General features: G+C 39.1%; 1 protein-coding gene across 2 annotated transcripts; it reads left to right on the top strand.

Moving 5' to 3' along the window:
• Positions 1-217: 217 nt before the first annotated feature.
• Positions 218-25,650, top strand: hpcal1 (hippocalcin-like 1). Of its 2 annotated transcripts, none has more exons than XM_063002291.1 (6): positions 218-263; positions 1,566-1,608; positions 1,844-1,921; positions 17,878-18,307; positions 24,158-24,263; positions 25,244-25,650. In XM_063002291.1, the coding sequence occupies exons 4-6, from the start codon at positions 17,930-17,932 to the stop codon at positions 25,339-25,341; spliced, it is 582 nt and encodes a 193-aa protein (XP_062858361.1). In that variant the 5' UTR covers positions 218-263; positions 1,566-1,608; positions 1,844-1,921; positions 17,878-17,929; the 3' UTR covers positions 25,342-25,650. The 2 variants fall into 2 exon arrangements, with proteins under 2 accessions (XP_062858361.1, XP_062858360.1); XM_063002290.1 differs by lacking the exon at positions 218-263 and adding an exon at positions 1,368-1,431.
• The last annotated feature ends 587 nt before the right edge of the window (positions 25,651-26,237 follow it).

Here is a 26,237-nt window from a genome sequence, read left to right on the forward strand (position 1 = left end):
TTACATCAGTAACGATTCATCAGTTCACAAGTTTTATTGTCAAACACAGTCATGGACAATTTTGTATCTAAAATTCACCTCACTTGCATGTCCTTGGACTGCCGGAGGAAACCCACGCAGACACGGGGAGAACATGCAAACTCCACACAGAAAGGACCCTGACCGCCCCACTTGGGGATTGAACCCAGGACCTTCTTGCTGTGAGGGGACAGTGCTACCGTACCCACTGAGCCACAGTGCTGCCCTACTGAGAGCTATTAGAGGTGACTATAAAATATTATGCTTACTCTGATGGATTTACATAAATAACCTAATAAATTTTACTTATTTGGGTAGTTTTATTTAATTAGTTTATTTATTTATTTAGCTAGTTAATTTAGTTATTTTTAGTGAATTGTACAACCAAAAATTAAACAGGCAGTTTAAAAGCAGTAAGAGAGTAATCAAAAGTTATAAAAGTGCTTTAATTGAACTTTTTGTAACTACAGTTAAACATGACCACATACACCGATCAGCCATAACATTAAAACCACCTCCTTGTTTCTACACTCACTGTTCATTTTATCAGCTCCACTTACCATATAGAAGCACTTTGTAGTTTTACAATAACTGACTGTAGTCCATCTGTTTCTCTACATACCTTTTTAGCCTGCTTTTCATCCTGTTCTTTAATGGTCAGTACCCCCGCAGAGCAGGTATTATTTGGGTGGTGGGTCATTCTCAGCACTGCAGTGACACTGACATGGTGGTGGTGTGTTAGTGTGTGTTGTGCTGGTATGAGTGGATCAGACACAGCAGCTCTGCTGAAGTTTTTCAATACCATGTCCACTCACTGTCCACTCTATTAGACACTCCTACCTAGTAGGTTCACCTTGTAGATGTGAAGTCAGAGACGATCGCTCATCTATTGCTGCTGTTTGAGTTGGTCATCTTGTAGACCTTCATCAGTGGTCACGGGACGCTGCCCATGGGGCGCTGTTGACTGGATGTTTTTGGTTGGTGGACTATTCTCAGTCCAGCAGTGACAGTGAGGTGTTTAAAAACTCCACTCATACCAGCACAACACACACTAACACACCACCACCATGTCTGTATGACTGCAGTGCTGAGAACCCAAATAATACCTACTCTGGGGGCTAACAAAGCATGCAATGGAATACAGTCAGTAATTGTAGAACTACAAAGTGCTTCGATATGGTAAGTGGAGCTGATAAAATGTACAGTGAGTGTAGAAACAAGGAGGTGGTTTTAATGTTATGGCTGATCAGTGTACTTTTGTTAGTCCGCGATTCGACTCCCAGTGTTGACTGTTCAAAGAACCGACTCTTTCTGGAAAGACACTTTACTAGTCCAGGCTAAGCAAGGGTGACGAATCTCAGTGTAGAAGAAATGATGGGGAGGTTTCAAGCGGTTGTTTCATGAAGCGATGAAGTAAGTCGAAGATACTGAATCTGCGACAAGCTGCTGAATGTTTTCTAAAAACCGTGGGATGATTTATTTTAAGAAGAACTTACTCTAAAGTTTTATAGGAAGCTTTTATTCGTTTTTTTTTTTATTCCCGTTAGGGTTGTGTGGAAGCTCCATTCGCTTTCTGTACTTCTTGTTACGGTAAGTTCAAATACATGCTGAATAATAAGAATCATAAGTTTACCATATGTTCACATTTATCCATAACCGCCTGTTAGTTAAAGCAGTTCATGTTATATACACGTTATTACTATTAAAACAAGTGTGTTTCTGTGTTTCTGAACAGCCCAAACTTGCGGAATAGTAAATAATATTGTTTTAAATGCGCAAACCACTGATTTACGAATCTGCTTATGTGTTTATTCTCATCTGTTAGTGTTTATCAGAGTGACCGGTGAGGGTAGGTGTGGCACCACCACGTCCACCCAATATCGCACACACACAGCTTTTTAAGGTCAGTTTAAATCCATTATTAAATATATGATCATATTGTACTATTACAACTGTTTCAGTACACTTACATTTAACTATGTTGAGAAATACTGCGGTTATGTAACTCCAGTAATGGCAGCTTTCAGTAGCCAGTAGCGGTTTTCTTTGCACTGGAAGGACGAGTCACGACCGCCTTCAAGTCTGTGTGACAGATAAAGTCAACATTATAATGTTAAATGTCAACATGATGTTAAATTAATCTGATTAATTGCAAGACAGCCAGAATGCAACCCATTGCACCAGTCAAATCTGGAGTTTGGTGGTGCACTAGTTTATCAACATCATCTGGTAACATATGTCCATATTTCTGCTATATTTACCAAGTTCATTACAGTGAGCACCAAACAAGCACTTACATTTACTTTTTCGGCATTTAGCAGACGCCTTTATCCAAATCTACTGTCGCCTCACAGCAAGAAGGTCCTGGGTTCGATCCCCAGGTGTGGCGGCCCGGGTCCTTTCTGTGCAGAGTTTGCATGTTCTCCCCGTGTCCGCGTGGGTTTCCTCCGGATGCTCCGGTTTCCTCTCACAGTCCAAAGACATGCAAGTGAGGTGAATTGGAGACACTAAATTGTCCATGACTGTGTTTGATATAACCTTGTGAACTGATGAATCTTGTGTAATGAGTAACTACCGTTCCTGTCATGAATTTAACCAAAAGTGTAATACATGACGTTAAAATTCCAATAAACAAACAAACAAACAGTAGCCAGTAGCGGTTTTCTTTGCACTGGAAGGACGAGTCACGACCACCTTCAAGTCTGTGTGACAGATAAAGTCAACATTATAATGTTAAATGTCAACATGATGTTAAATTAATCTGATTAATTGCAAGACAGCCAGAATGCAACCAACTGCACCAGTCAAATCTGGAGTTTGAAACAAGCTGTAGCCTAGGGGTTAAGGTACTGAACTAGTAATCCAAAGGTTGATGGTTCTAGCCCCACCACTGGCAGGTTGCTGCTGTCGGGCCCTTGAGCAAGGCCCTTGACCCTCAATTGCTCAGACTGTAACAGTAATGTAAGTCGCTTTGGATAAAGGTGTCTGCTAAATGCCAAAAATGTAAATGAAACTTTGCAGTAGTGCACTAGTTTATCAACATCATCTGGTAACATATGTCCATATTTCTGCTATATATACCAAATGAATTACAGTAAGCACTTACATTTACTTTTTCGGCATTTAGCAGACGCCTTTATCCAAATCTCTTGATGCATGCTCAATAATCCAGGTACACAAATCCACAAAGTTGAATCAGTTCCTCTGGACACAAGTGCACCACCAGCTCAGACTGAAGAAGTCACTTGGATGAGTGACGAAACGGTTCTCTACAACAAACTTGTGTCCAGATGAACTGATTCAACTTTGTGGACCTTTATCCAAAGCGACTTACATTACAGTATACAGTCTGAGCAATTGAGGGTTAAGGGCCTTGCTCAAGGGCCCAACATCAGCAACCTGGCAGTGGTGGGGCTTGAACCAGCGACCTTCTGATTACTAGTCCAGTACCTTAACCACAAGGCAACAGCTTTCCCTATTTGAAGCACTTGTTCAAATATGCTCAAATATTACCCCCCACCCCCAAATAAACATATTCCACTCACTAGCTTTGCATAATGTAAGGAATCATCAGTGTTCCCATAGTTTATTTATAGGGCAGTAATGTTTTTAGAATTTAGAGACCCCCACCAGCCTTTCCCTGGTAGATTTGCTCCCCGTCCCCAATGTTTAGTTAATGGCTACGACCTTGTATAAAATACATCTAGTGTATGTAATTGAAGACCTTTGGGATGAATTGGAATATTGACAGCAAGCCAGGCCTGCTCATCCAACATCAACGCTTATTTAGGTGTCTACATACTTTTGACCATATAGTGTACGTTTATGGGCAAACATACCTTTTGGTACTACACAATTTGGCTGTTAGGGTTAACTGGGCAGCACGGTGGCTAAGTGGGTAGCACTGTCGCCTCACAGCAAGAAGGTCCTGGGTTTGATCCCCAGATGGGGCGGTCTCGGTCCTTTCTGTGTGAAGTTTGCATGTTCTCCCCGTGTCTGTGTGGGTTTCCTCCGGGTGCTCCAGTTTCCTCTCACAGTCCAAAGACATGCAAGTGAGGTGAATTGGAGACACTAAATTGTCTGTGACTGTGTGTGATCAATATATATATATATAACCTTGTGAACTGCTGAATCTTGTGTAATGAGTATCTAGCGTTCCTGTCATGAATTTAACCAAAGTGTAAAAAATTACGTTAAAATCCTAATAAACAAACAAACTATTAGGGTTAACTAAATAGATTTGTTTAGTTAAAGCCTACCTTTAACTATTCCCCCTGAATCTTTGTAAACCCCTTTAAGAGATTTTATATTAACCATGCAATATTTACATACAAACAACAGAAGAACAAAATGTATCTGCCATTTCAGTAAAAGGCTCTGAAAAAAAAATACACCACTACCTGAAGAGACTGCACAAGTTTGTTTAGGGATCATCATCTTATGATCCAGCGGAGCAGAAGAAAGCCACTGGATTTGCTGTTTGTTGATCTTTTAACACCTTTCAAGATGGACTCCAGTTACTTACTGAAGCTAAAACAAATGCAAAGAGTTTAATGGAATTGATTCACTACCACTATAGAGCCACTTGGGTCAGTGCACATGTTACAACTCAGACATACATTATATGGACAAAAGTATTTGGACACCTATACTTTACATATACAGAAGCTTTTATTACATCCCAGCTTAAGTGCATAGGTAGTTATATGGAGTTACATTTTGCAGCTTTATAGTTTCCACTTTTCAGGACAGGCTTTCTACAGGATTTGGGAGTGTACCTGTGTCAGTTTTTCCCATTTATATAGAAAAGTATTTGTGAGGTCAGACACTAATGTTGGTCACAATTTCCATTCTAGTTCATCCCGAAGATGCTAGATGGGGTACAGGTCAGGGCTTTTGCGGGCCAGTCAAGTTCTTCCACACTACACTTACCCAACCATGCCTTCATGGACCTTGGTTTGTACACTGGGAAACAGTCATGTCAGAACATAAAAGGGCCTTCCTTAAACGTCCCCACAAAGTTGGCAGCATACAATTGTCCAAAATGTGCACTAAGCCTTCCCTTCATTGGCTCTAAGGAGCCCCTGAAAAACAGGCCTATTGCATTATCCTTCCTCCACCAGACTTTACAGTTGGCACAGTGCAGTCAGGCAGGTAACATTGTCCTGGCATTCAACAAACCCAGAATCATTCATCAGACTGCCAATTAGAGAAGTGTGAATTGTCACTCCACAGTACATCTGTCCACTGCTCCAGAGTGCAGTGGCGACGTGCTTTACATCACTCGATCCGGCAACTGGCATTGTGCTTGGTGATGTAAGGCTTGCATGCAGCTGCTTGGCTGTGGAAACCCATGTGATAAGGCACCCGATGCACAATTTTGTGCTGATGTTTGTACCAGAGAAAGTTTGGAACTCTGCAGTTATTGAGTCAGCAGAACGTTGGTGACCTGTATTCACTGTGCACCTCAACACTGAGTTGCTGTGGTTTTAAAATACTTTAACTTTTCAATAATACTCCTCACAGTTGATTGTGGAATATCTAGGAGAAAAAGAAAATTCAAAAACTGACCTGTTGCAACAGTGGCATCTTATTACAGTACCATGGCAGTCTGCATGGCTAGGTGCTTGATGTTATACAGCTGTAGCAATGACTACTGAATTAAACACTTGAATTCAGTTATTAAAATGTGTGTCCCAAAACTTTTGTCCATATATTGTTTATCTGGCCCCTACTTACCTTACTTACAATCTGTGACTCTACATTATGATTTATTCAGTAGTGAGAAAAGGAGTACGGAAATCTGTCAGTTTATAGAGCTTGACTTGTACAGTGATTCTCTAAAGGTGTTGATGTTGCGTGGTAGTACAACCTTGAGTACATTCTAGTTAATCAGGACAACATGGGTGATATATGCACTGGGAATGTGTTTGCTGTTTTGAGTAGACACAATCACAAAAGACAAGCAATCGTAGTCTGGAGAGCGTTACATAAACACATTCCATGTACACCAAAGGCCTGATGATGCAGCACAGTGTCCATGGCTACTAATACAGACCAACACTGAACCAGTGATTTTGCTGACAAATAATAGTGTTATATTTAGATTATTCAGTAAATGTACTGTTTTATCAAAAGATAAGAACTAATGACAAAAACAGAATATACGCAAGTATACACTGATCAGCCATAACATTAAAACCACCTCCTTGTTTCCACACTCACTATGTTATCAGCTCCACTTACCATATAGAAGCACTTTATGACTGTAGTCCATCTGTTTCTCTACATACTTTTTCAATGGTCAGGACCCCCACAGGACCACTACAGAGCAGGTATTATTTAGGTGGTGGATCATTCTCAGCACTGCAGTGACAATAACATGGTGGTGCTGTGTTAGTGTATGTTGTGCTGGTATAAATGGATCAGACTCAGCGATGCTGCTGGAGTTTTTAAATGCCCACTCTATTAGACACTCCTACCTAGTTGGTCCACCTTGTAGATGTAAAGTCAGAGACGATCGCTCATCTATTGCTGCTGTTTGAGTTGGTCATCTTCTAGACCTTCATCAGTGGTCACAGGACGCTGCCCACAGGGCGCTGTTGGCTGGATATTTTTGGTTGGTGGGCTATTCTCAGTCCAGCAGTGACAGTGAGGTGTTTAAAAACTGTCTTACCCACTCATACCAGCACAACCCACACTAACACACCACCACCATGTCAGTGTCATTAGTGTGCTAAGAATGACCCACCACCCAAATAATACCTGCTCTGTGGTGGTCCTGTGGGGGTCCTGACCATTGAAGAACAGCATGAAAGGGGGCTAACAAAGCATGCAGAGAGCACAATATTAGCCTAGACCTAGACCTGTCTAATAATAAAAAGACTGTATTCCAAATGTAGCATTATAAACCCAGCAGTCCTTCAATCTTCAGTTCAATCTTTCCTCTGCCTAGCTTTTGACTTAAAACAATTTTAGTCAATTGAATGAAGCATCAATGTTAATTGCCAGCTTGGTATTGACTTAGAAATTGACCTGGGTTGTTTGTTTAAGGACCAGACAAATTAAGATTTTAACAGGGTATGATGTTAATTGCTTAACTGTGTCATACAGTACACATATTCAGAAACATCTGCAAGACTAAAGATGTAAGGGTGTTTAGTAATAGTGTTTACATTTTCAGTATAGAGCAGATGTTCAGTAACAGCGTTTAGCTACATTTTCATTATAGATCAGATGTTCAGTATTAGTGTTTAGCTACATTTTCAGTATAGAGCAGATGTTCAGTAATAGTGTTTAGCTACATTTTCAGTATAGATCAGACGTTCAGTATTAGTGTTTAGCTACATTTTCAGTATAGAGCAGATGTTCAGTAATAGTGTTTAGCTACATTTTCAGTATAGATCAGACGTTCAGTAACAGCGTTTAGCTACATTTTCATTATAGATCAGACGTTCAGTATTAGTGTTTAGCTACATTTTCAGTATAGAGCAGATGTTCAGTAATAGTGTTTAGCTACATTTTCAGTATAGATCAGACGTTCAGTAACAGCGTTTAGCTACATTTTCATTATAGATCAGACGTTCAGTATTAGTGTTTAGCTACATTTTCAGTATAGAGCAGACGTTCAGTAATAGTGTTTAGCTACATTTTCAGTATAGATCAGACGTTCAGTAATAGTGTTTAGCTACATTTTCAGTATAGATCAGACGTTCAGTAACAGCGTTTAGCTACATTTTCATTATAGATCAGACGTTCAGTATTAGTGTTTAGCTACATTTTCAGTATAGAGCAGATGTTCAGTAATAGTGTTTAGCTACATTTTCAGTATAGATCAGACGTTCAGTAATAGTGTTTAGCTACATTTTCAGTATAGATCAGACGTTCAGTAACAGTGTTTAGCTACATTTTCATTATAGATCAGACGTTCAGTATTAGTGTTTAGCTACATTTTCAGTATAGAGCAGACGTTCAGTATTAGTGTTTAGCTACATTTTCAGTATAGAGCAGATGTTCAGTAACAGTGTTTAGCTACATTTTCATTATAGATCAGACGTTCAGTATTAGTGTTTAGCTACATTTTCAGTATAGAGCAGATGTTCAGTAACAGCGTTTAGCTACATTTTCATTATAGATCAGACGTTCAGTATTAGTGTTTAGCTACATTTTCAGTATAGAGCAGATGTTCAGTAACAGTGTTTAGCTACATTTTCATTATAGATCAGACGTTCAGTATTAGTGTTTAGCTACATTTTCAGTATAGAGCAGACGTTCAGTATTAGTGTTTAGCTACATTTTCAGTATAGAGCAGATGTTCAGTAACAGTGTTTAGCTACATTTTCATTATAGATCAGACGTTCAGTATTAGTGTTTAGCTACATTTTCAGTATAGAGCAGATGTTCAGTAACAGTGTTTAGCTACATTTTCATTATAGATCAGACGTTCAGTATTAGTGTTTAGCTACATTTTCAGTATAGAGCAGATGTTCAGTAACAGTGTTTAGCTACATTTTCATTATAGATCAGACGTTCAGTATTAGTGTTTAGCTACATTTTCAGTATAGATCAGACGTTCAGTAACAGCGTTTAGCTACATTTTCATTATAGATCAGACGTTCAGTATTAGTGTTTAGCTACATTTTCAGTATAGAGCAGATGTTCAGTAATAGTGTTTAGCTACATTTTCAGTATAGAGCAGATGTTCAGTAATAGTGTTTAGCTACATTTTCAGTATAGATCAGACGTTCAGTAACAGCGTTTAGCTACATTTTCATTATAGATCAGACGTTCAGTATTAGTGTTTAGCTACATTTTCAGTATAGAGCAGATGTTCAGTAATAGTGTTTAGCTACATTTTCAGTATAGATCAGACGTTCAGTAATAGTGTTTAGCTACATTTTCAGTATAGATCAGACGTTCAGTAACAGCGTTTAGCTACATTTTCATTATAGATCAGACGTTCAGTATTAGTGTTTAGCTACATTTTCAGTATAGAGCAGATGTTCAGTAATAGTGTTTAGCTACATTTTCAGTATAGATCAGACGTTCAGTAATAGTGTTTAGCTACATTTTCAGTATAGATCAGACGTTCAGTAACAGTGTTTAGCTACATTTTCATTATAGATCAGACGTTCAGTATTAGTGTTTAGCTACATTTTCAGTATAGAGCAGACGTTCAGTATTAGTGTTTAGCTACATTTTCAGTATAGAGCAGATGTTCAGTAACAGTGTTTAGCTACATTTTCATTATAGATCAGACGTTCAGTATTAGTGTTTAGCTACATTTTCAGTATAGAGCAGACGTTCAGTATTAGTGTTTAGCTACATTTTCAGTATAGAGCAGACGTTCAGTAATAGTGTTTAGCTACATTTTCAGTATAGAGCAGATGTTCAGTAATAGTGTTTAGCTACATTTTCAGTATAGAGCAGATGTTCAGTAATAGTGTTTAGCTACATTTTCATTATAGATCAGACGTCCAGTAATAGTGTTTAGCTACATTTTCAGTATAGAGCAGATGTTCAGTAATAGTGTTTAGCTACATTTTCAGTATAGAGCAGATGTTCAGTAATAATAATAATAATAATAATACATTTTATTTATATAGCGCTTTTCAAGATACTCAAAGACGCTTTACATAAGACAAATAATCAAAACAAATACGTACATACACCATACAAATCATAGTACAAAATCAAAATAGTACATCAACATCAAGAATAATTAAGATAAAAACAAAGAGAGCAGCATAAGACAGTTCATTAAAAATTAGCTAAATTATGAGAGAGAACAACAAATATAGAACAATTTCTTAAAATTAGACAGAAACAGGACAGATTTACATGCAATCAGGAAACTGAAAACTTTACAAGTTTTAGGATCTAGGACTTCACATTTCTGTCGTGATCTAAGTATAAAAACTATTAAAAAGAATAGCAAAAATAAAAGCATTTATTTCGTGTTGTTACAAGTTAAATGCCATATTGAATAGATGAGTTTTGAGAAGTGACTTGAATTTGGACAGGTCAGGACAATCTCGTAGGTGTTTGGGGAGAGCATTCCATAAAGATGGAGCAGCTATGGAAAAGGCCCTGTCACCCCAGGTCCGGTGCTTGGTCCTAGAGGGTATGGACAGTAGGTTAGCCTCAGAAGAGCGAAGGCTACGGGAGGGAATGTGCTGATGGAGCAGGTCGGTGAGGTAGGATGGGGCCTGATTATGGAGAGCTTTGTGAGTGAATAGAAGAATTTTGAATTGAATGCGTTGAGCAACGGGAAGCCAATGAAGTTTTTGTAGAACAGGTGTAATATGATCACGGGAGCGAGTATGAGTAAGGAGGCGAGCAGCTGAATTCTGGATATACTGAAGTTTTTTTAGGATTTTGTTAGATGTACCATAAAGGATGCTATTGCAATAATCAATTCTGGATGTAATAAAAGCATGAATCAAGGTTTCGGCGGCAGAAAAGGAGAGTGATGGACGTAGACGTGCTATGTTTTTTAGATGAAAGAAAGCAGTTTTGGTGATGTGATTTACATGGCGGTCAAAAGAGAGGTTGCTATCAAAAATTACACCAAGATTTCGGATGTTAGAAGACGGAGACAAAGTGTCATTATCAATGGTAATTTGAAAATTTTTTGTGGTTTTTGCCAGGGATGTAGGACCTACGATGATCATATCTGATTTTTCACAGTTTAATTTGAGGAAATTAGCTTTCATCCACAATTTCATTTCAGTGATGCAATTTGTCAGAGTGGAGTGAAGTTCAGTATTAATGGATTTGGAGGAGATGTAAAGCTGAATATCATCAGCATAGCAGTGGAAATGTAAACCATGCCGACGTATGATGTCACCAAGGGGGAGCATATAAAGAATAAACAAAAGGGGACCTAACACTGAGCCTTGGGGAACGCCTTGGGACAGTGGAGCAATGGCAGAACTACAATTGTTGATATTAACAAACTGTTGTCTGTTTACGAGATATGACCTTAACCACAAAAGGGCAGTACCAGTGATGTTGACAGAGGATTCAAGGCGGGACAGAAGAATGGAGTGATTAATGGTGTCAAAAGCTGCAGTAAGATCAAGGAGGACGAGAATATTAATTTGTCCAGAGTCTGAGGAAAGAAGAAGGTCATTTGTGACTTTGAGGAGGGCTGACTCAGTGCTGTGCTGGGGGCGGAAACCAGACTGAAATGATTCAAATAGATTATTGGAATTTAGGTGATCTTTGAGCTGTGAGGCAACAACACGTTCCAGTATTTTCGACAGAAATGGAAGATTGGAAATGGGCCGAAAGTTACTCATAATGTTAGAGTCAAGTCCAGGTTTTTTAAGTATGGGAGTAACAGCAGCCAATTTGAGTGATTGAGGGACTGAGCCAGAACTAAGAGAGGAATTGATTATCTCTGTGATAAGTGATGAGATAACTGGAAAACAACCCTTAACAAGTTTTGATGGAGCAGGATCCAAAACACAAGTGGAGCTTCGCATCCCTGTTAAGATCTCAGATAGGTCCAAAAGAGACACAGGTGAGAACTGAGACAGAGGCTGGGTAATAAATTGAGATGAGATAGGCGGAGAAACAGAGATGACAGGGGAAACTGTCAGAAAATTGTGGATATTCTCAACTTTTGTTTGAAAAAATGAGAGGTAAGAGTTACACTTGTCAACTGTAAAGGAATTGGTAGTATTGTCAACTGGTTTGAGAAGTTTATTTATTGTGGAAAAGAGAGTCTTAGGATTTGTTGATCCAGCATGTATGAGTTCGGAATAGTAAGTGGATCGGGCTGCCGTAAGAGCGTCTTTGTAATGTTGAAGATAATCAGAATAAATCTGATAATGTACTGTTAGACCGGTTTTCTTATAAAGTCTTTCAAGCTGGCGTTTACGGGATTTCATTTGGTGAAGCTCAATTGTGTACCATGGTGCGGAATGACTAAATGAAACAAATTTGGTTCTCAAAGGAGCCAGCTCATCAAGACATGAGGCGAGTATGTCATTATAGTAATCGACAAGGTCAGATGAATTACTAGACAGTACAGGACAGACAGACATCTTTTTAACAAGAGAATCTGAGAAGGGAGAGGGAGAGATATATTGAAGATTCCTGAAGGATATTTTACGTTTAGCTCTAGTGATGGGCTTAGTGACCTCAATGTCCATGATGATTGTCAAATGATCAGAGACAGTAAGGTCATGGCTGGACGGCTGATGAACTAGGACACCAGTAGAGCAGACAAGGTCAAGAGTATGACCTTTTTTATGAGTTGGAAAATGTATATGTTGTGTGAAATTAAAACACTGTAACAATTCCAAAAATTCCCTGGCAAATTTACAGTTGTTGTCATCAATATGGATGTTAAAATCACCCATAAGCAGTACAGAGGATGAGAGGGCACTAAGCTGGGTTAAAAAATCTGAAAAATCAGAGAGAAAGGAAGCGTTTGGCTTTGGCGGACGATAAACTACAGCAGTGACCAGAGGAGTAGGCCCTGACAACTTGAAAGCCAGGTGTTCAAAAGAAAGAGCAGCAGGAAAAGACAAAGTGGTTATTTTAATATCATCCCTATAGACTGCAGCAACACCACCACCTCGCCCTTCCATACGAGGTTCATCAATATACGAGTATCCCATTGGCGTGGTCTGATTTAACGTAAAATAATCCAAGGGTTTATGCCAAGTTTCAGTGAGACAGAAAAAGTCTAGTTCACTGTCAGATATAAATTCACTGAGTACAGTACTTTTTGTGTTGAGTGAACGAACATTAAGCAATGCCATTTTCAAGTGGTATTGTTGTGTAGTTGGCTGTGAGGAACGAGGAAGAGAACGGAGATTTGCTAAGTCCACTCCGCGTTTCCTATCCCACTCCGTGGACAGCGTTGTCATGGAGACTACACCGCTACTGGTGTGCAAGGCAGCAGCGCTCTGATGACGTGTTTGCGGAGCGACAGTGCGCACGGCTGACCAGAAGGATGGAATAGCGTTACCGTTTCGAAGATAAACAAGCTTTCTCCGGGAGCCCCTGTGAATATAACGAGGCCGGCGAAGGAGTCCAAGCTGTTTGATGACTGAAATACACGATGGAGTAGTGCAGTTGTTGAACTTCCTCAGCTGGTCAACGGAATAGTTCAACATCGTGCCGATCCCAGGAAAACTCACCCACCGTTCACCACCGGCCGCAGACGCGATGTACAGTAGAAAGAACAAAAAGTATCAAAAGCACAAATAAAAGTATCAAAAGTAACATAAAAGAAATAGATCCACAAGGTGTGTAAAAAGATGAAAACGAAAAACGATAAAAATACAATAAAATACGGTAAAATACGGTAACGGTAGCGGCAGCCAAATGCGCCAGCGTCCACCATCACCATGGCAACTCGATAATAGTAATAGTGTTTAGCTACATTTTCAGTATAGATCAGACGTTCAGTAACAGTGTTTAGCTACATTTTCAGTATAGATCAGACGTTCAGTAACAGTGTTTAGCTACATTTTCAGTATAGAGCAGATGTTCAGTAATAGTGTTTAGCTACATTTTCAGTATAGAGCAGACGTTCAGTAATAGTGTTTAGCTACATTTTCAGTATAGATCAGACGTTCAGTAATAGTGTTTAGCTACATTTTCATTATAGATCAGACGTTCAGTAATAGTGTTTAGCTACATTTTCAGTATAGATCAGACGTTCAGTAACAGTGTTTAGCTACATTTTCAGTATAGATCAGACGTTCAGTAACAGTGTTTAGCTACATTTTCAGTATAGATCAGATGCTGAGTAATACTAAATGCTTTTTAACAGTCTACTGAAAACTGTGTCACTTTTAATATTTCTCAGCTAGTTTTCATCCTTTCATAAAAAATGCATTGGCTTTAATTTTAGCTCTGTTGCACCACTTCATGACATTGTTATCTGAACTAAAATAGAACATCTGCACGGTGGGTATCTGTGTCTTACATGCAGTATATTTTTTCCATTGCACTACATTTATCCTGCAGATTTGTTTAGCAGACAGGAAAGTTCTGGGTTTCTCGTGGCTTGGTGAGTGATTGAGGGAAAGAGGGGTGGGGTAAAAATCTTAACAACACCCATGTTTATGTCTGCACCTGCGAGTCTCAAGAGGCCCAACAGTGTCATTTGACCCAAATCAAGGGAGTAGTCAAACCACTTTCCACTGAAGAGGTTGACAAAAAGAATCCATCCAGTGAGTGTAGAAACAAGGAGGTGGTTTTAATGTTATGGTTGATAAATGTATGTATTGCTAAGTCAAATTAACCAGAAGAAATTAACCTTAACATGTTTATAATGATGAAGTGCTGTTATTTATAAATATACTTTAAGCTCATGTGAAGTCACCAACAGGTTATTATTACTAACAGGAAAATATCAAAGAAGGCAATGAGTGTATTAACCAAGTGGTTCATACAAAAATGTGTTAAAAGAAAGATAAGGATCAGAGAAAAAATGGGAGGGATTCACTGCTTTTTTATCTCTCACTTGGGTTTAATCGAACTTCTTGCTAGTGGAATTGTAATTATTTATAGTTATTTAAACAGTCACCCATCATCAGATTAAGTCTGTGGTGATTTTGCCGGCACTATACACTGTTGAGATCAGAATCAGGGACCACAAGAGCAGGTCAGGATGTAAAAGAGCAGAAATTTTGTTGTTTAAATACATACAAGATAGCATACAACAAAATGTTATGGAGGACGTCTGTACTTTTCTATAGAAAACGGTGCTCTGGCCTTGTCTGATAAATGCAGTGTCTGTTTGGAAGACAAAACAACGCCCCTCATACCCAGAGGAAAAACATCTTCAAGGGCCACAGCATCAATTTCATGGCAATAAAAACAGACAAAACAAGATAATTCTGAGCATTTTATCTCTATTTAAATTGCACACATCTCATATCGATTTGGGTAGGTCAAGGAAATAGGGAACAAGAAAATAAACAGATAATAAAAATATAGCAGAAAAACGCATCCCACAGACAGGATTCATATCTTGTTTTTGTTTGTCCTCTTCTACCCTGCTCCTTGGTAAGGAAATCTTTTTGAAAAGGAATCACATTCTTGTTTGCACATTTCTCTTTTGTTGTAATTTGTACAGTTATTTTATAGCTAAACAAAGCAAGAGACCCACTAACCACACATGCCAATATATTAAACGCTGTTTATTTGCAGTCATAGTAGTCTGATGGGCTTTGTCATAGACTGGCAGAAAAGTAGCATAGACTATTGGCTAAATGTTAATTACAGTCATGGTTACTTCATCAGTAAATTTAACATGGTGCAATCTAGATTTTGTGACAAATGTGACTTGGTATCTTCTGACACACTCAGACTTATGTCTGAAAGAAATGTAGGTCACTGCAATTACACGACATTATCCTGAAATAACATTTACCCATACAGGGTAACACAATTGTCACCTCCATTATAAAACCTAGCTGCCACTTCCCACAGTGTATATGGTTTGTTAGGTTAGGTTATGTTGTGCCAGTCATGACCTTTTCCCTGAAAATGTTGCTATTACATTTTGCCAGGAACATTCTGATTCTCTTTCACTCAGCTCTTACTAAGGGTAACTCATTTTAGTCTGGCCAAATACTCATCTGATACAAAAGAAAAAATGGTGTATACTTTAATTCATACTGCAGAGTAGTAAGATAGCTGCAGAGGATCTGGTACCTCTCTCTCCCTCACTTTTCTGCCCTTATAATATACACCGATCAGCCATAACATTAAAAGCACCTCCTTGTTTCTACACTCACTGTCCATTTTATCAGCTTCACTTACTATATAAAAGCACTTTGTAGTTCTACAATAACTGACTGTAGTCCATCTGTTTCTCTGCATGCTTTGTTAGCCACCTTTCATGCTGTTCTTCAATGGTCAGGACCCCCACAGGAAAACCACAGAGTTGGTATTATTTGGGTGGTGGATCATTGTGTTAGTGTGTGTTGTGCTGGTATTAGTGGATAAGACACAGCAGCACTGCTGGAGTTTTTAAACACCTCACTGTCACTACTGGACTGAGAATAGTCCACCAACCAAAAATATCCAGCCAACAGCGCCCAATGGGCAGCGTCCTCTGACCACTGATGAAGGTCTAGAAGATAACCAACTTAAACAGCAGCAATAGATGAGCGAACGTCTCCGACTTTACATCTACAAGGTGGACCAACTAGGTAGGAGTGTCTAATAGATTGGACACAGTATTTAAAAACTCCAGCAGCGCTGCTGTGTCTGATCCACTCATACCAGCACCATGTCAGTGTCACTGCAGTGCTGAGAATGATCCACCACCTAAATAATACCTGCTCTGTAGTGGTCCTGTGGGGGTCCTGACCATTGAAGAACAGCATGAAAGGGGGCTAACAAAGCATGCAGAGAAACAGATGGACTACAGTCAGTAATTGTAGAAGTGGAGCTGATAAAATGGACAGTGAGTGTAGAAACAAGGAGGTGCTTTTAATGTTATGGCTGATCAGTGTACCTTCTCTTTTGTTTACAGCCCTTCGTGGCCTTTGTATTAGAACACAGCACGGTATTTCAGTCTTCAGTTACTTTGTTGTAGGGTTTGTTTATTTTATAAACTTTTTATCTGCACCTTGTCCAGGGTATTCCTGCTTTGCACCCAGTGTTTCCAGGTGGAACCGGACCTGCCACAACCCTGACCAGGATAAAGTGCTTAATGAAAACGAAATGAAAATGTGAAATGCAACTTTTATTTCCAGATTAGAACACTAGCGCCGGCATAAAACAGCTTTAGACTCTATTTGGTCGTGTTTACTTGAAAATGCCTTAATATTAATTAGAGATGGAACGATCGATCGGCTATAAATCGGTATCGACCGATTTTTAATCAAAATATGCTATCGGCGATCGGCCGATATCTCCTAAAAGTAGCCGATCCGATCGTGGGATATATAAAGATCACGTTAAGCTTAACAGCTCAGTGGATTGATCCAGACTTTGAGCTACGAAGCACCAACCATCACATCAAAATTCGTCAACAATCGTACAGAAACCATCGTGAAAGCTCTTCATGACCTAAAATAACATCATTAACGTTGTGCATCATACATACGATGTAATTTTGCTGATTGTAATATTTACTTTAAAAAGATAATTCAACCCGGTCACATCTGAGTCGATTCTATCAGCACGTTATATAAACTCCTGGTTCACTTTGGTAAATCGGAAGCGGCTTCATCATCAGATCATCAGAAAACTTTTAGCTCCTTAGACGGAACGAGTCTGAGTCGGTTACAGATCTGTGGTAATAACAGTTTAATTAAGCTTTTTAATTAAGCTTTTTAATGTAAGAGAGTCACACAAAATGTTCTGTAGTAGTTGGTGTTTATTTAAAACCACGACATTTAATTAATAACAGAAAACACGGAGAGATAACTGAGAAGAGAAACTTACGCTTCACATAAAACGAATCGACTCGAATCAATGAATCACTTATAGCGATACTGTGAACAAAGCGTCTCTTCTAAAGGCACACACACACACGCGCGCGCTGCTCCGGTTTATCTTCACTGTGAGGCTCTTTTTAAGTTTATTTACTTTATTTACTGCAAAATCCCCCCCCCCCCCTGCCCCCCTTATCCCTGTAAGGAGATCGGAATCGGTGCCAAAAACCCAGATCGGTACATCTCTAATATTAATAACAAATTTTAGTTTAAAAACTGGGCATTATTTTATATGGTATTTTTTATCATTGTGTAATTTACATAATAGGAAATATAATGTTGCCAATATTTCTATTGTACTTGCTATGATGTATCCTTTAGTGCTGTTATTCGTAATTATTATTAATAATATTTATGTTATTAATTTGACTTTGTGTAGGACCAGTGTAAGAAACAAAGACACCCGATTGGTCCAGCAGAAGCTTTTAATCATGGGAAAACAAAACAGCAAGCTGCGTCCTGAAGTTCTGAACGACCTACGAGAAAACACAGAGTTCACCGACCACGAGCTGCAGGAGTGGTACCGTGGCTTCCTGAAAGATTGCCCTACCGGCCACTTAACTGTAGACGAGTTTAAAAAAATCTATGCCAACTTCTTTCCATATGGAGATGCCTCTAAATTTGCTGAGCATGTTTTCCGTACCTTTGACACCAACGGTGATGCCACCATAGACTTTCGGGAGTTCATAATCGCGCTGAGCGTGACATCGCGTGGAGGCCTGGAGCAGAAACTTCGATGGGCGTTTAGTATGTATGACCTGGATGGAAACGGATACATCAGTAGGGCAGAGATGCTGGAGATAGTGCAGGTGAGTGAAGAGCACAGGGTTAGAAATGTTAGCGGTGTTATTTTTAGGTTATTTTGATATTCGTTATAAATACATTCACAGAGGACTTGCGCTGCACAGTTCATTTTAAAAATAGTCATGTTTTTTTGCACAGCTTGCCTAAGAATTTTAAGTTAATATTAGAGGAAACAAGGAATGTATAAACATTTTAGAATAAAAAGATAGAATTATATAATACATGCACATGATTCATTCATTATTTATTTTATGTGTAACTCACATATATATTATACACACTAGGGCTGGGCGAGCGATATGGATCAAAAGTAATATCTCGATATTTTTTCGCTGAACCACGATATACGAAATATATCTCGATATTTTTTCATCCCATAAGGTAATAACAAAAAGACACTTCTGAGACAAAGCTACATGTTCCAAATTTTTTACAGGCATTTTTATTAACATTCATGCTGGGAAAGCTTCACACAAGAACTATTTTTCTAACTATTCTTAGAAAAAGTTTGTTGTTTTCTAACGTCTCACCTGTCGTGTAATGTGAATTACAAATATATTGTCTGGCCCTTTAAGAATGTTAAGTGCACTATAGGGCGCAGGGAGCGAGTGTGTAGGGAAGGTGTCGGAATTTATCGTTTCCGTCTGTGCTCGCGTTCTTCTGTTGTTTTGCACTGAGCTTGTGTGACATTAAATATAGCGTTCTCGTTAAACCCCCCTCACATGTATGTATATGTCGCCACAACATTAACATTTAAATTAACATTAACATTTAAATATATATATTCAAATATTTTTTTACCGTATAGAACTCAGTTCTGTAATACAGGCAGAACTAATCATTAATGTTACTGTGTAACTATTACAACATTTCATGCATTTTAATCAGCGTTCTGCTTCATGCACTTTATTATTATTTAAGAGCTTTATTTGTTGTTTAATTTCTGTTTGCTCCTTGTTTACTGCAGAGTTAGTTCATGCAATTTTATTAATTTTTGGTTGTTTATTGGCCAAGAACAAGAAATACTATAATACATGATAAATAAATAAATGAGTCTCGGACATCGGGCGATCATCCAGTATAAACTAACACAACCACGTACAACATCCAGTACAGAAATCACTCCCCATAATGTTTGTATTTTACAGATATAGCAAATATGTATACATGCACATCACATATACAAACACAAGAGTCAGAACAACAGGAGATGCACCGTTACGTTATTATTACTGTTTATAACACTTGTGCATAATTTACACTGTTTATATATGAAGTAAACACGTGCATGTCAGCGCGTGCATGCGCTTGTATGTATTTCCGTTTTCCAATATTGGTTTTAGAAACGAATAACGACTCGTTTTCTTGTTTATCAACTTTGGGATTTGAAGTGAAAAACGAATGATCAAAGGTACACGGAGCTGGAACCTTTTGTCTGGACTTGTTTTGGGCATTCTCTACAGAATACATTATTCCGCTGCTCATCTGATACTTCTCCACCACTGAATCCGAACCATCTCCAAATAATTGAGCCATTATTATTCTTTTTACTAAGCAGCTCCTCCACCGTCTCCATGCTATCACAGGAGTTTTACTTACAGAAATGTGTTCTGAGGGCAGAAAGGCGGTGGGGAGGGAGGGGCGAGTTGTGTTCAGTGGGGGAGGGGCGGGGCAGGTGAACATGTGCAGAGACAAACTGGGAGAAGAGAAAGACGAACTGTCGGATCTAATTGGAACGCAACTTCTATATCGATATACGCGATATTGTCTTATCTTATATCGCGTATGAAAATATATCGATATTTTATAAAATCTCGATATATCGCCCAGCCCTAATACACACATTCTGTAGCAATTATATATATTTATACACCGATCAGCCATAACATTAAAACCACGTCCTTGTTTCTACACTCACTGTCCATTTTATCAGCTCCAATTACCATATAGAAGCACTTTGTAGTTCTACAATTACTGACTGTAGTCCATCTGTTTCTCTACATACCTTTTTAGCCTTTTTTACCCTGTTCTTCAATGGTCAGGACCCCCACAGGACCACCACAGAGCAGGTATTATTTAGGTGGTGAATCATTCTCAGCACTGCAGTGACACTGACATGGTGGTGGTGTGCTTGTGTGTGTTGTGCTGGTATGAGTGGATCAGACACAGCAGCGCTGCTGGAGTTTTTAAATACTATGTCCACTCACTGTCCACTCTATTAGACACTTCTACCTAGTTGGCCCACCTTGTAGATGTAAAGTCAGAGACGATCGCTCTGATCGCTCTATTGCTTATCTACTGTTTGAGTTGGTCATCTTCTAGACCTTCATCAGTGGTCACAAGACGCTGTCCACGGGGCGCTGTTGGCTGGATATTTTTGGTTGGTGAACTATTCTCAGTCCAGCAGTGACAGTGAGGTGTTTAAAAACTCCATCAGCATTGCTGTGTCTTATCCACTCATACCAGCATAACACACACTAACACACCACCACCATGTCAGTGTCACTGCAGTGCTGAGAATGATCCACCACCCAAATAATACCTGCTCTGTAGTGGTCCTGATCATTGAAGAACAGCATGTAAAGGGGGCTAACAAAGCATGCAGAGAAACAGATGGACTACAGTCAGTAACTGTAGAACTACAAAGTACTTCTATATGGTAAGTGGAGTGCAGAAACAAGGAGGTGGTTTTAATGTTATGGCTGATCAGTATATATATATACAGTGGGGCCAAAAAGTATTTAGTCAGCCACTGATTGTGCAGGTTCTCCTACTTAGAAAGATGAGAGAGGTCTGTAATTTTCATCATAGCTACACTTCAAAAAATCCAGGAAATCACATTGTAGGATTTTTAAAGAATTTATTTGTAAATTATGGTGGAAAATAAGTATTTGGTCAATAACAAAAGTTCAATTCAATACTTTGTAACATAACCTTTGTTGGCAATGACAGAGGTGAAACGTTTCCTGTAAGTCTTCACCAGGTTTGCACACACTGTAGCTGGTATTTTGGCCCATTCCTCCATGCAGATCTCCTCTAGAGCAGTGATGTTTTGGGGCTGTCGCTGGGCAACACGGACTCCACAAATTTTCTATGGGGTTGAGGTCTGGAGACTGGCTAGGCCACTCCAGGACCTTGAAATGCTTTTTATGGAGCCACTCCTTCATTGCCCGAGCGGTGTGTTTGGGATCATTGTCATGCTGGAAGACCCAGCCACGTTCCATCTTCAATGCTCTCACTGATGGAAGGAGGTTTTGGCTTAAAATCTCATGATACATGGCCCCGTTCATTCTTCCCTTAACACGGATCAGTCGTCCTGTCCCCTTTGCAGAAAAACAGCCCCAAAGCATGATGTTTCCACCCCCATGCTTCACAGTAGATATGGTGTTCTTGGGTTATTCGTCTTCCTCCAAACACGACGAGTTGAGTTTTTACCAAAAAGTTCCATTTTGATTTCATCTGACCACATGATATTCTCCCAATCATCCATATGCTCTCTGGCAAACTTCAGACGGGCCTGGACATGTACTGGCTTAAGCAGGGGGACACGCCTGGCACTGCAGGATTTGAGTCCCTCTCGGTGTAGTGTGTTACTGATGGTAGCCTTTGTACTTTGGTCCCAGCTCTCTGCAGGTCATTCATCAGGTCCCTCCGTGTAGTTCTGGGAGTTTTGCTCACCGTTCTCATGATCATTCTGACCCCACGGGATGAGATCTTGACCCCAAGGGAGATTATCAATGGTCTTATATGTCTTCCATTGTCTTACAATTGCTCCCACAGTTGATTTATTCACACCAACCTGCTTGCCTATTGTAGATTCACTCTTCCCAGCCTGGTGCAGGTCTACAATTTTCTTCCTGGTGTCCTTCAACAGCTCTTTGGTCTTGGCCATGGTTGAGTTTGGAGTCTGACTGTTTGAGGCTGTGGACAGGTGTCTTTTATACAGATAACCATGTCAAACAGGTGCCATTAATACAGGTAACGAGTGGAGGACAGAAGAGCTTCTTAAAGAAGAAGTTACAGGTCTGTGAGAGCCAGAAATCTTGCTTGTTTGTGGGTGACCAAATACTTATTTTCCACCATAATTTACAAATAAATTCTTTAAAAATCCTACAATGTGATTTCCTGGATTTTTTTTTCTCATTTTGTCTCTCATAGTTGAAGTGTACCTATGATGAAAATTACAGACCTCTCTCATCTTTCTAAGTAGGAGAACCTGCACAATCAGTGGCTGACTAAATACTTTTTGACCCCACTGTGTGTATATGTATATATATATATATATATATATATATATATATATATATATTAGGGCTGTCAAACGATTACAAATTTTAATCGCGATTAATCTCAGAATTTCATATAGTTAATCGCGATTAATCGCATTAAAAAAAATCTGTGTAAATGTTATAGAAAACAAGGATTTTTAAGTGAAATGTTACAGTTAAAATGGTGAACACATTTTATGCTAAATGTACTGATGTTAAAAACTGCTGGGACAAGAGAAAACTGTTTTATTCACTCACATACTAGGCAGTAATACTATCCAGTGGTTTAATGGACGTTTCTACACGAACTGAGTGTGTTTAGACTAGGGTGGCCAGATTCATAGTAACAAAAAGGAGGACATAACACCCCAAAAAGCCGGACATCATATTAGGAACAGTGGGACATGATACTGCAACACACAGAATGAATCCAGAACCCATATAACAGAGTTTTTGACCAATTTAAGCAAGAATTATATAACAAATGACTGTTTTACTCACTAAATGTTGTGTCTTTTCATATTTAGGTCCGTTCATCGCTGCCTCAAAAGTTTACTTTTTGGCATTTTCACCGCGTTCCTGATCATGAGAGCTGAGTGATTGACTCAAGTAGCGGTGTTTACAAAACAGAGAGGGCGGGCGAAATTCAACCACCCAATCACAGACTAGCATTTAGAGGGCGGACCTTCTCCGATTGGCCAGTGGTAGCTCTATAAGGAGTCAAATGAGGCTGTTAAACCAATGATATACAAAGCATTTGTTTCGACATGTACCTGAGCCAATGGTAAATAATATTGATCAAAAATGAAACCAGTTCACTCCAAAAGGAGGATTTTGAAGTGTCCGTCCTAGCGTTACGTGAATGGAGGACTGGCAGCTTCTTTATTATGCAAGTGCATTACTACGACACTACCACGCTCGGTAACATTATGTTAACAAACCGCAAATGAAAAACGGTGGCAAGTCCGACATTCAAACGTTTGTTCTACCAGTCAAGTCTCAACATGAACTAGAATTTGCGTTAACGGCACTAATTTTTATAATCGCGTTAAATTGAGATTGCGTTAATGCGTTATTATCGCGTTAACTTCGACAGCCCTAATATATATGTATAATAATATGCTGTTTCATTTTTATCCATCATTTGGCCTTGCAGCCAAACAAAGGTGCTAATTGCCCTCAAAAATGGTCTTGCAGATAGTATCTAGAACAGTACACGAAAAATATCTGAGTTTACAGTTTCTCTTTCCAAACCCACGTCCCCCTCCTATTTGGTTTTTCAGGTTTGTTTTTGCTTTGTAGGTCCTCGTTGCTTGAGCTTGTTCCATATCATTATTGGCTCAGTTCAGTGTTTGAGAAAATCTGTTTATTCAGGCAGGTTGTATTAACAATCAAATGTTCCTTAAGCCATATGGTCCTGTCAAAGATGATGTTTAAGTACAAAGACTGTTCACTGCTAGAGAAAATATTATTGACTGGTTCAGGTTATTGTTTAAAATCACAATATTTAATAATAATAAAAAAGAAAAATAGCAATGAGTTACAGTTAACACTTGAAAGATCTGATTTGTTTTTTAACAACCACAGGCAATTTACAAAATGGTGTCATCGGTGATGAAGATGCCAGAGGACGAATCAACACCAGAGAAACGAACTGACAAGATTTTTAAACAAATGGACACAGACAACGATGGTAAACTGCCCAACTTACATTTTGTCTTACTTGTATGTGAACTATAATTTCCTCTACAATTAGCTGTAAGTATTTTAGCACAGAGACTTAGCAGTGGTATGTACAGCTGGGAAACGGTTTGGGATTTAATCCTCAAGGCCACTGACTGTGTCTTATGATGAGTGATGTGTCACTCGACTTTTGTCAAATAAGAACCTCTGCGTTCTGTTTGCCTCAGTTATCAGTGCAAATCAATAAACCTGAACAATATTTTACATTTAAACTGATATCAAATGTGTACATTAAAAAATGACAGTCAAATTTACTGTGTACAGTGGAACAAGTGGAACTGCAAATGTTCAAATGCCTTAATCTCTTATTTACAAACTAACCTGTGAACACACACCTGTCACGCCCCCTCTGGCACGTACAGTCAGTACATACTGCATTTTTCACCTGCACGAGTCGAGTTCATACACTGACGGGCACTGTGTACGGAGGGCCACACCCTAATCAGCATTACTTCTCAGCCCTGTGCAGGCGCCATCAGTCAGCCAGCAGGGGCCGCAGTTGCACCAGTTATGAGGATCTATGATCGGACTTTTTACCCCAACCCTAAACAACAGCCAATCGTTGTTCATGCTGCCGCCCAGCCCAGTCAGAAGGCAGAGCTGAGATTCGATACGATGTTTTCAAAACCCCAACTCTGGTGTGCTAGCGTACTTTACCGCTGCGCCACCTGAGCGACGCATTTAAACAATATTTACTGGTTTTACTCATTTACAAAAGGCAAACTAGAAATGCCTGTTACTGAATATATTTTCAGATAACTTTGATAACGTTCAATGTTTTATATAAATTGCAAGCAGACTTAGTTACTGTACCTTGCCAAAGTAACATGTTGAACATTTCATTATAACATGCCCATGTGCATAAGTCACTATGGAAGTATATCCAGAAATACATGAAAATTACTAACCTTTTCCTCATTAATATTGCAGGAAGACTTTCTCTGGAGGAGTTCATCAAGGGTGCCAAAAGCGATCCCTCCATAGTCCGACTGCTCCAGTCTGACCACAGCACCTCCCGTCAGTTCTGAAAGCAGCAGCATTCACAGCAAACCAGACCAAATATAACTCAAACAAGCGTTCCGCTGGTTGCTACAGCGTATTACTGCATTTCCCAGATCGTCTTTGCAGTTGAATTTCCCAAAGCTAGTGACATTATTCACATTTTTGTTCATGTGCTTAGGAATGGTGTTAAAGCTAAATTATATATTACAAAACATTTAGGCTATTAATGTTACTAAACTTGATCCTAAAGATGCAAACAAGTTAATAGTTAAAGTTAACAATGTCATTCTACACAGGAAGCTGAGAGAAAGTAAAAATGGACAAGTTTGACTCTTCTTGTGCAATATGTGATGATTAATGGTAGAAAAAGTGCAGCCACATTTTTAACAATCTTAACTCATAAAAAGCTCACAAAACAGCCTCATTTATCTTTACAACCTTTGTTGTTGTAATCAGTGTTGCAGTGGGGCCGGCACCACACACACAGCCACCTACCAATTATGTAAATGAGCCAAGCTCCCTTCTTGGGGAGTAGAAGATACTGGAGCACTCAGATAAACCCACATGTACATGACAAAATAAACAGTGACCAGAGCAGAGGTTTCAACCCAGGTCCGCCGGACACAGATGATGTCCCTAAAGATGCAAACAAGTTAATACCACTTTGTTCTTTTATCTAAGAAGTCTGATATTCTACAGGTGTACAATTTACATGCTTCTGAAAGTGAAACTACATCCATTAATGGAAGAGATGCCATATATCAACCAGTGTTTAGTCTTATATAGAATTTTTTTTAAGTTTGAAGCTTTGTCCTTTGCCAGCTTGTGTTTGTGTTATGATTTATGCTTTGTCAAGGTTAAATTGTAGAAACAAATGTGCATGTGTTAAGTATTAGATTATGTGGCCACTAATAGTGACTTC

This window comes from Trichomycterus rosablanca, chromosome 9 (assembly GCF_030014385.1).
Source record: "Trichomycterus rosablanca isolate fTriRos1 chromosome 9, fTriRos1.hap1, whole genome shotgun sequence".
Classification (NCBI taxonomy): Eukaryota; Metazoa; Chordata; class Actinopteri; order Siluriformes; family Trichomycteridae; genus Trichomycterus; species Trichomycterus rosablanca.

Coding starts and splice junctions, on each gene's coding strand:
- hpcal1 (XM_063002291.1), top strand. CDS start 17,930: ATGGGAAAACAAAACAGCAAGCTGCGTCCTGAAGTTCTGAACGACCTA. Junction 18,308..24,157: donor AGATGCTGGAGATAGTGCAG/GTGAGTGAAGAG, acceptor TAACAACCACAG/GCAATTTACAAAATGGTGTC. Junction 24,264..25,243: donor AATGGACACAGACAACGATG/GTAAACTGCCCA, acceptor TTAATATTGCAG/GAAGACTTTCTCTGGAGGAG.